Source organism: Epinephelus lanceolatus, chromosome 16 (genome assembly GCF_041903045.1).
Source record: "Epinephelus lanceolatus isolate andai-2023 chromosome 16, ASM4190304v1, whole genome shotgun sequence".
Classification (NCBI taxonomy): Eukaryota; Metazoa; Chordata; class Actinopteri; order Perciformes; family Serranidae; genus Epinephelus; species Epinephelus lanceolatus.
The window spans coordinates 28,029,133-28,040,142 of NC_135749.1; the positions used below are offsets into that span (position 1 = coordinate 28,029,133).

At 38.7% G+C, this 11,010-nt stretch overlaps 1 protein-coding gene, 1 long non-coding RNA gene and 2 other non-coding genes across 5 annotated transcripts; all 4 read right to left on the reverse strand.

Annotated features, from left to right (window-relative positions):
• Positions 1 to 953: 953 nt before the first annotated feature.
• Positions 954 to 6,342, reverse strand: rbm43 (RNA binding motif protein 43). Of its 2 annotated transcripts, XM_033637472.2 has the most exons (5): positions 6,227 to 6,325; positions 5,952 to 6,033; positions 5,649 to 5,854; positions 4,516 to 4,607; positions 954 to 4,434 (listed from the first exon to the last, which is right to left on the reverse strand). In XM_033637472.2, the coding sequence occupies exons 3-5, from the start codon at positions 5,830 to 5,832 to the stop codon at positions 3,286 to 3,288; spliced, it is 1,425 nt and encodes a 474-aa protein (XP_033493363.2). In that variant the 5' UTR covers positions 5,833 to 5,854; positions 5,952 to 6,033; positions 6,227 to 6,325; the 3' UTR covers positions 954 to 3,285. The 2 variants fall into 2 exon arrangements, with proteins under 2 accessions (XP_033493363.2, XP_078031871.1); XM_078175745.1 differs by having other exon boundaries at positions 5,952 to 6,342.
• Positions 6,343 to 8,028: 1,686 nt separating this feature from the next.
• On the reverse strand, positions 8,029 to 10,400 carry LOC117263827 (uncharacterized). Its single transcript, XR_004502215.2, has 6 exons — positions 10,323 to 10,400; positions 10,067 to 10,107; positions 9,388 to 9,471; positions 8,712 to 8,789; positions 8,336 to 8,425; positions 8,029 to 8,216 (listed from the first exon to the last, which is right to left on the reverse strand). It is a non-coding gene; the product is annotated as an uncharacterized LOC117263827 (long non-coding RNA).
• On the reverse strand, positions 9,157 to 9,291 carry LOC117264227 (small nucleolar RNA SNORA9). Its single transcript, XR_004502266.1, has one exon. It is a non-coding gene; the product is annotated as a small nucleolar RNA SNORA9 (small nucleolar RNA).
• Positions 9,754 to 9,888, reverse strand: LOC117264226 (small nucleolar RNA SNORA9). Its single transcript, XR_004502265.1, has one exon. It is a non-coding gene; the product is annotated as a small nucleolar RNA SNORA9 (small nucleolar RNA).
• Positions 10,401 to 11,010: the final 610 nt, after the last annotated feature.

Consider the following 11,010-nt stretch of genomic DNA (forward strand, 5'->3'; position numbering starts at 1 on the left):
ATTTGAAGTAGAAGTTAAGAAGTACATTCAACATATTTGAAATACACAGAGTTTTATTAACAGTAATTAACAATGATTACATAAATTTGGTACATTCTATGAGATATAGTTACATACTTTTTTTGTCTATTCCTCTACATTTTATTTGATTTATTTACATGAATAATACTATTTTGGTTTATGTTAGGATCACCTGCTTTAATTGGATGGAAATTTTATACCTAAGTGAAATATGTAAACTTGACAAGATGGACCGAAATAAAGACACTCATCAATTCGTTCATTCATTCATTCATTCAATTTCAGAGACAGACATCTCAAAACCTTAGCCAATAAAACTAAAACCTATCTGGCAAGTTTTGGGTAAATTAAGGATTGGATTACTGGACAAAAAAGTCCCACCTCAAAGTGCACTTTCCTTTATCCAAGGTTGAAACAGCACAGACACAGTTCACAGCTCAGGAAAAGCTGGTAATAGCCCTTAATTTGCCCGGTCAAGTTACTATTTGCAAGGTGAACGATGAATGTTGATGCTTAGTTTTTAAGTAAACACAGACAAGTAGTGCTAAGTGGGCTAATGAACAGATCCATCTCCATGGCACCTGAGCAAACTTGATGCAGTGATGAAGACTTTTGAGTTGAGGTTGTTTTATCCATCCACAATTCTTTTTAAGACTGAACTTTGATGCTTAATGTTTTTGTAATTTTGGTGGATGAAACCTTTAATCAGCCAGTTAACCTGCCAAATAGACAATTAGTTTAATAGTTTGTCTTTATGTTTCCTTGGTTTTAGCTAAGCAATATATACATATACATCTATACACACATATATAGTGTCCTTGGTTGTGGCTAAAAGATAATGTTGTAATAATGTATCGTGTTAGGTTTTTGAGATACCATGGCAACAGACAAACACGAACAGGGGAAACCCACTGCACTAAGCTCTGTGGTGGTGATTTCTCATCAGACTAATTTTTATTTTAGGTATTACTGTTTACAGAAAGGCATATGAGTCATACTTACAGCCAGCAGTGCAGCCCCCTTTAAATGGTCTCTTTAATGTACACTTGATACAAACATCAATTGGAAAAATGATATGAGTAGAAGGACTTTACCTTCAAAATGAAACATTTTGATTTGTCATAAATAAATAACACCTACCTACTGCAGAGCATTCATCTGCCTTCACAGCCTGTTCTTTTTTTGCCGCTTTCAATTTTTTCAATGCCGTAAATGCAATAGTATCCAGTCCAATATCCAGTTACCCTTCCTGTAAATACACATGCCTGTTAGATCCTCATCAGTCATACGCACTTCCTCTCTCAGCACAGGTTCAGTCGACTGTCGAAGACTGTTTCACTTCCTGCTCATGCTTCCTCTCACTATTTTCTGTCTCCATGTAGATGTTGTGTTCAGGTGTTACAGTAACAAACAACATTAACATTAATGACAACAGCCCCAGATGCACAGTGTGACTATGGTAAAGCACAAACATGTAATTATTCTCATTATCACATTTATTTAACACTCAAAGATCCTTCAGATTACCCATAATATTAATGTTAGCGTTTTCCCATTTACACAAATTATATTTTAAGCCATTCAGTTTATAATTTCCCGATCACCAGTCATTACAGTGCAAGCAACTAGCAATGGTGAAATACAACTTTGCAAGAGAAGTCAGTCACAGGCTTCAAATAACTGACTGTTCTCATGACAGAAGACGTTGAATAATGTATTATTCAAATACAATAAATATTTTGACATCAGGAGAATATAGTGTCAGAGTCTAAATCAGTATATTGCACTACATGACAACAACATTCATCAGTCTGACAGATCAATTTGCATTTTTCACTTCAACTATAATCATTAAGCAGAGCTGAATAAAAAAAGTCCAAACCAAACTACAAGGCACAATCGATATATCTGTATGGCTTATCAACTAATTGTAGCTTAGTACAAATACGGTATATTGTACAGCTGTAGAAACAGCTATCCTTGCTCTCTCCAGGAAACTGTCAAAGCACATGACCCCAAAAATGCCACAGCTTGAACAGACAAGATATAAAATGTTAATTAAAGCTGGGGTAGGCAGTTTTATTTTGGATTCATTGGGCCAAAATATTATAATAGACTTATAACATATTGTAATTCAAGTGGTCTGAGAGAACACTAGACTTCTGCACCTCCTCTTGGCTCTTTTTTCAGGCTTTAAAAAATTTAGGCAGTGACAGGAGATTTTTCAGGGAGGGCGCTCCTATTGGCTGCTCTTAAATGCAGATGCATGCAGGGAAAGCCTGATTCAATGGCGAAGAATCTTCAGAAAAAGTTGGTGTTCCAGCATTGGCAACAACTGCCTACACTGCAGAGCAATGCAAAAAAGGAGGACGGAGTTATCAAAAAGAGGATCTAAAAGAGAGTCTAATAGAGATGGAGAGAAAATGTTGCTAACATTAGCTAGAGCCTTAAATCGCTGTGTTCTCCACCTCACCTGGAGGAGAGCTGGCAGGAGCTCCAGAGATGGACCCCCAGTCAGAGGCCGCAGCAACTGAATCCAGCCAACACAAACCCCAGCTCCAGGGAACCAAACAGCACTGGATCAGCAAACTTTCTGTTGCTGCTGTTACACAGGTTAGACCTGATGATTCCACTGGCCACCAGCCTGCTGTAACACCTGCCGCTGGGGGGTTTGCACTGACTATAGCCACTCCCTCTCCTCCTGAGGAAGCAGTCCACAGCGGTAGGGAGTAATGCGACAGGACAGTGGAGTGGCTACCTCTATCATGAAACTCTATCATGAAACAGGATCAAATAAATTAATATATAGGAAACACTGGGTTACTGTATGAAACGCGTATGTCTGTGGTTGTCTGGTGGGAGGGGCTTACAGAGAGGGAGGAGCAGGAGGAGGAGGGTGGATTTTCAAATTGTGCACATGTTTTTGCCTCCTCCAGATTTCTACCTACCCCAGCTTTAATGAGCTTAAAAGGTGCTGGTAGGCAGGGCTGGTTACCTTTGGACAGAGCAAGCTGTGTCCTCATTTCCAGTCTTTATGCTACAGTCAAATATTAGTATTGCTATTGGCCTCCAGAATCCAGTATCAATCACACTTTAGGATACAACGCCATGCACCTGCATACTCAAACCTATTACTCAGTATGGCATACAGCAGGTATTTATGCATGGTCAAAAAGTAGTGCTTAAGATGTAACCTGAGACAAGATGAGTAAAGTTTCAGTGCTGTTTTTCTACCTTCATGAACATTACTTCATTGCTCTTTTGTCATTTTTTCATACTTTTAAACTTTTTCTTTATATCTTTGAAATTTAGTAATTCCATGAAGAATTTCTTGGCTGATCTAGGAGGTGGACGTCTGCTTTCCGTCTCTTGCTCGTTAACCCTTTCTGCCCGGGTTTTGTCGTGGGTCTCAGAGTGGCTTCTTCTCTTCCAACCTCCTCGAACAAAAGCCCGCTTGGGCTCAGCAGCTTTCTGTTTATCATCTTGGTAGTGTGGCGGAGAGTAACCAGCAGCTCCTGCAGGAGATGGATTAGCATTGGCACCACTATCTATTTCTGTGTACTTGCGACTGAGTGGTGGCAGAGAGCTGCTCCTCCTACTGGAGCTTCTGTACGATGTCCTTCCTGTACGTCCTGACTGGTCAGCCGTCCTCCCTAACAGCCTCTGCTGTAATTTGTAGCTCTCACCAGATGGTCCGATCAGGTGAAGTTGATCATTCTTCTGACATACCAGCACTAAATTGTACACATTTTTGTCTTTCCGAATTCTCTCCAAAAGAGCCTGGCCATCATGATCCACATGCTTCAGAGGAACTTCCTGTGTGCGCAGCGACTTGTTGAGATCATTCAGGAGGCTCTGAAGTTTACCCACAGCTTTCCTCGAGCCATTCCCCAGTAAAGTGATGTTGCAGCTGTCACCAACTTCACGCACATCCATTCTAACATCATGGCTGACCAGGATTGTTTCAATGTCTCTTTTCCTGAGCCGGTCTGCGTAGCTAAACACATCTGCACCAACGACAAAGGACTCCCTTCTAGACCTGATTGAGCCACGCACGGTTAGATGTCTGAAGGGCGCCCAAGATGAGGAGGTGGTGGGTGAAGATGGAGAGGCATGCGGAGGTTTGTCTCTGCCTCTGCCACCATTTGACATCAAGCTGTTACTGTTGTAGTGTTTGGAAATGGCTCCAGAGGAAACCGTTGGGACGGGCCTGATGTCCGTCTTAGTTTGCGATTGAAGAATTTGCTCCAAAGACGCCTTCACAGCCTTCAGTTTCAAAAACGACCCCTTGACACGCACCTGATCGCCGCTCAGATCTGTCAACTCAAAGCCATGTGACCTGAGGATTCTTCGCACCTCTGCCTCATCGGGGAAAGTACTTAAATTTACTGTTGCCTCCACTGGTAAATCCACCTGAGAACAGACAGACACACAAATGAATTCTGGGAGAGTAAAGGATGAATCTGACCTAACATAGTGTGTTATCTCAGTTACCTCAGTATGCTCAGGTGCTTTCACTGTCAAATGGTATTTTTGATTATTCATTTCCAACACATGGGGGCTCCTTTGCAATACTCGAGCAGCAACTGTGGAAAGAAATACAGAATTGGACTTGATTTTTGCCTGTGCAAAGACAAATAGAAAAAACTAAAATCTCTGTTTTTGCTGGTGCTAACCTTTTCACTTTAATGTGATATTACACATATATGAACTAAATTGCAGGTTGATCTCCTGTTTTTGTTTTTTTGAGTATGAGATATATAGTTTTACATTTGTCCTATACAACCCAATTTAAGTCTTGATTCTTAATTTTGTGTTTTTGTTTTCCTACTTCCTTGCATTTGTTTATTGTTAGTCCTCTCATTTTGATTTTACAATACTTGAACACATTACAGGCCTACACTTCTAGTATCTGTTGTTGATGATGTATTGGTTGTGTTTTGCATTTTTTGTGAACTGCCTGTTTTATTCCTTATTCCTTATTTTTATTCATTAAGAAATGCAAATGCATAAAACAAAGAGTGGGCGCTACGCTTCCTCAGTGCCACTGTCCTGATATCAGCCATAACATGCAAGTGAGTGTAGTGGTTTGCTGTTAATGCTCTGAACGTTGCATATAGAACCTTAAATTATGATCCATGTAAGCACATAATATTGTGAAATGGGCAATTCTGCAAAATGAATACTTTTATTTTTTGGTACTTTCAGTATAATTGGATGCTAACACTTTTGTACTTTTACATGAGTAAGATTCAGCATGCAGGACTTTTACTTGTATTTCGGGGCTACACTCTGGTATTGCTAATTCAACTTGAGTAAAAGATCTAAATACTTCTTCCACCGCTGGCTGAAGGGCACAAAAGACATACAGAAGCCTTTACACCTCTCTACAGATGGGATACTTTATAATTACAGATTAATGTGGTGAGACTACACTGCTAGAAGACAGCTACTGAAACTTAGACCTACGGTATGTTTATGACACCATTACTCACATTGCTGCAGCTCCTACTGATGGTCAGTAGGGGGCGATAAAGGCAACAGATTAGTTTATAAGCTGTCCACTTCTGATCCACTTTAAATACCTTCCCCTCCACCTGAAATTCATGCTCCCCACCATGACTTACTCTCTGGCTTCTTAAATATGATGAAAGCCTGCCCGGGCTGATAGCAGGGGTACACCACCCTCTCCACATCTCCTCCTCCATGTCTGGTTTTGAGGAAATACAGTTGCAGTTTAGCACATGTCTTCTCAGCCGGTGCAACATCTGGCACGCCCAAAACCTCAATCATACTTCCCTTTTTCTCCATCCTCACGTCGGTGTTGGAGATACTGTGACAGCAAACATAAACACTTGTTATAAATCATACTGTCCACTTTGTACTGGTTAGATTTATGTTAGGCATACATGATGATATTTTGAGGTTACCTGAAACTTCAATTCCAGGTTTCATCGAAAGTGAAAGTAATGCGGCTCTCGGCACCCGCAGCTTCTTTTATACTTCTGGAAACTAAAATTAATGCCGGTGAAAGAGCGAATGCAGCGGTTAAAGTAGTACAGACAAGAATCACACTCTTTGCAAAGTTAAATCTTGCTTTTTTCTGATCGAAAATATCCGCCAAATACTTTAGAAATACTACCGAGTGAGTTTAGTGTCGACTGATTAGTTAACTCGATAACATTTCTATTACAGGGAAACATACCGCGACTAATTCAAACTGAATCGACAGTGGTAACTTCCTTTAAAGTTCACTCCTGATAACTTCATGATACACTTCACTTTGTTTTTAATCAGTGCGCGATGAAACCGAAAGTAATGACGTCATTTCCGCTCCAGCTTTACAGTTTATTCACTCCACAATAAAATACAAAATTCCTTCTCATCATTTTGTATTGAGTAAGGTAAGATATTACATACATGTCTGCATTTATGGACTCTGGGGTTTTTTTTATATGATAATGATAATAACTTGGCCAATGTTTCAATTAATCAATCAGTTCAGTAACAGGTAAGAAAACCCTTCACATTTCATAGAGATTGCATCCATACATACATGCATAAAGTAACCATAACACTAACAAGGGTGAAATTAAGTTATATTAAAGGGTTTCATCATCTAATTTAATATATATTTAAAGTGATTGGTTTATTGCCAAATAGGCTAGGCTGTCCCATACAAGTGATTTCCCTTTGAGTTATGCCTAACTGTGAAAATTATATCTAAAGTAAGAGTGATAACAAGAGTATGGTAAAAAAAAAAAAAAAAGTCATCCAATCATTAATATAAAATTAATGTTAAAATGTTAAGTGAAAACAGCTGTATATGATTTAAATGAAGAGAGTTTAATTAAACTCTAATGCAACCAATACCTTTACAAAGAGGCGTTACTTATGTTTTGTCCATTTTTCAATTACAAACATGAAGTGGGGGGAAAATATTAGAAACACATTCATTATATTGCACCCAGTACACCACTGCACATTACAACCTCAGCAATAAACATCAGATAACACCTCTCTTGCAGTATAAATGAAAAATGAATATTGTGTTAATGAAGGTGAATTTATGACTGATCTATTGTATTGTATTACATTCTACAGGTGTACCTAATAAAGTGGCCAGCAGGTATATATCACGGCATGAAAGCTTTAGTAAGCACTTCTTATGGTATTTGTTATTTAGCAGTAACTTACAACCTCGGTCCACAGATCATATTTTATTCAATATACCTGCTGTAAATTGGGTAGAATTTATCTATATCCATAGAGGAACTAACATAATTTGATTCTTACTTATAATAAGCATAATAAAAACAAACTGTAGGTCAATACCACACAACTTGCAGTAAGAAAGCCCTCCTAGATTTTAGAGCATTTTATTTTGCCAATGACTCGCTCTAAAACCTACAGTTTATACACGGTGCAATAGTGCCCTCACATGGATCTTTGTAGAATTACACATTGTTGCAGAACAAAATAAGGCCAGTATTTTAAAGCCTTACTTCCTGTAAGACTGTTAAGGCAAAAAGCTAACCAGCTTAATTTCATAATCAGATTTAATGTGACCACAGTTGAGTCTCCACAGATTATAATATTACAAATGTTCCTGTCAAACATGTTTTTCCTCACAATGTCACTGTAAATTGACAGGCTTGGTGATAGTCTAGAAAGTCACCAGGAATAACTGCATGCGAGTAATCTCAGTTACAAATTCAACTAAAATGATGCATTTGTCATGTAATCAGGACAGAAAATTAAGTATCATGTTTTTATTCAAACCTTTCGAGTTTCTGGATTTTAATTAATCTTTTCTTCACCAGTTGGCCACGATCCAGAATCCTGATGATCACCACAGTCTAATGTGATAAATGTAACACCAGCTTTAGCCTGAATTTATTTCTTGTTCAATGATAATCCAGAGACACCATTACTCTTTCATCCACTGTTTTCTTTACCAACTAACAAAATATATTCTCCGACCACCAATCAAGTTACAACCACACATGCTCAGAACGATGTTTATTTCAACAGTGTTTCTCGTCAAACCCTTGCACAATATAATTTGAATGATTTTACCATCAACATAAATCTTTCTTCTCTCTTCCCTGTTACAGAAGTTTACTGCAGATGCACAAATATGATCATTGTTTCCTTCAGCAGATGGAACTAGTTCTCCAACTCTCTGGATAAACCTGCAGACAAAGAAGACATTATTATCAACTCCTTACTGTTTAAAAAAAACAAAAAAAAAAACAAAACAAAAAAGGCCAAGTAAAGGTCATCAGGGTGATTTAGGGGAAAACATCTTTACCTGCATCGAAGTCTGGTCATGTTGGTGAATTCCCTGAAGTTTGCAGCTCTAATGCAGAGTCACATCATTGATCCACATGGCCAGTAAAGCCTTGGAAAGAATAAAAGCAGCATTTCTAAGACACACTAAGACACTTTTTGCACATTTATGTTTATACAAGGACACAACACTGTCCAATAACCAACCAGGTAAGAGTACAGCAGCATTTGAGCATGTGAGATAATGACAGGAAAAAATATAAAATGTTTGAGTTCAGTTAATCCCTTATAGCTAAATTTATCTAGATCACAACTATCCAGGTCTGATCAATGTTTAGTGATGGATTGCTGGTAAAAAAAAAAAAAAAAAAAAAAAAAAGTAAAAAAGGTAAACATACCATTCACCTTCCTTGAAACCATGACATGTCAGACTTCTGCACTCAATGCCTCTGAACACAGTGCTTAACCTTCCACTCCTGTAAAGCAAAAAAAAAAAAAAAAAAAGATTCCAGTCGAGCTAACAGATGACACTGGAGCACAACAAGCATGTCATTGAAACCTAAACCTTTGTTTATACTCGTGACAGACACCATGACACAGGCCTCTGTAGACTGTACAAAAGCTAGCATGCAAGAGATGAAAACTCCAGGGTGTGTGCAAAAGAAATATTCTGTAGATAAGTGGGCGGGTGCTTCGTTACAAAAATTCACAGAGGTGCACAAGCAAGTGCTGTACAACTTTTAGAGTCTTCATGTTCAATGCAAAAGAGGCAATGACATTATTTTTGGCACGCAAACCTTGTGCCAGAGACACTACAGCAAGAATAAACCTAAATTCAGATGAAAATGTTGGAGGTTTACCTATAACCCTGCCATGAAGAGTCACAGCAGGGCCTCAAACAGCCTCACATCTCTATAGCAGACACTACAGGAAAGATCAGAGCCACCGCAGGCTGAGCCTCGCTGGAAAGGTCTGCACACATCCATTCTTCCAAGATAACGTAGCAGTATTGAGAAATATACAAAATGACTGAAGTTTTCAGGCCACATGTTCTTTAAAATTACAAAAACTTACTCATCAAGCTCAAAGTCATTCTTGAGGATCAGATGTCAGTCAGGAGGTCTGAGTGGTGCGGGGCCTGGCTTCATCTCTGCAGACCTGACAGAACAAAAATGGAACTTCAAGCATTCTGCAGTTTGACGAAGTTTACGTAAAGGTAACATCACACATCATGTGCCATGAAGGGATGAGAGTTCAACAGCTTGTGTAATGAAGCGAAACTGACTTCCCCTCAACAGTGGATTAATTTGCATGATAAAAGCAGATGGCTGTAAATGTCAATATCAAAAATATGTCTTCTGCACAACTGTAGTCTCTAGTGAAATCCACTGATATGACATGTCTGCATCACCTCATGGCACAAGATTTCAGGTAGAGAAAGATTGTCTGAGGTTTACCTATAACCCTGCCATGAAGAGTCACAGCAGGGCCTCAAACAGCCTCATATCTCTCTAGCAGACACAACAGGAAAGGACATAACCACTGCAGGCTGAGCCTCGCTGGAAAGGTCTGCAGAACTAACTATATAATACAGAACAGTCACTCTGAAGTCTGCTATTTAAAAGCTTTCATGTTGTTCCTGTGTGAGCAACGTGCAGAGTTCTTCACATCCCATCCAGTACATTCACATGGGCTGCCTGGGAAACATTGCTGCTGCCAACGTGATAAAAATAAGAATAAAAAGCGTCTTTACCTTGACATTTTGATGCTGGACGCTGCAGACATGCCTTCAGTCTGTGAACACAGAAAATAGATGACAGCTGTTATAAACTTAGTTAATATGTTTGTGATACAACGAGTAGAAGCAGCGGCATGTGACTGATTTTGACCGTTTCCTCAACAAAACCGCCATTTTGTCACAGCTTGATGCCTCTGGTAACATTTCACAAAGTTAAAAATTTTAAACATTTTGTAATTTAAGTCGGATGGTAGACGATTATTAAATTTACCTCAGGTCGACCACTCTGGAACCGTCTGTTCATACTGCCGGATGTGACGTAATTTAAATTAATGCACGGGGTTTCCGTCTTTCTTTTCGTTGACGATACACGGGGTCGCCCAGCAGGGGGCAATAAAGTACCAAAGATGGCGGCGGGGTGTTTTAATAGAATTTAATAGAACGTCTTCCCTTACAAAAAAGGAGATTGTTACAAGTAAAAATCCGTCTGTAACTAAAAGGCAGTAGCATCGATAAAACTGTATTTACAGTAATAAAAGGTTAATAAACACAGTACATAGCGAGTTAAAAAGAATACAGTAGTAACCATGCATCATTTATAGCACTTTTCAAATCAGAAGTTAAGCTATGATCATAAAGATGAAAGTAAAGTAAAACAAAATGTATGAACCATGAAATTTAAAGTTATAAAATGAAGTTAAAACATGAAATGAATGAATGAATGAAACTAGTACTGTACATTCATCCCAAATAAACCACAATGTATGAAATCTTTTTTAAAAGTTTTATCAAAATGCAAATAATTCCAATAAGGCTGACTCACTTCCTCTTGCTGAAATTTCCCATGCAGTGTGATTACACAGACACAAATAACTCGTTTTTCTAACCTGGGTGGGATCATGTTTGGGATATGGTGTTCACATGAGCACAGAGAGATCAGGTTATTCATATTCCCCGCA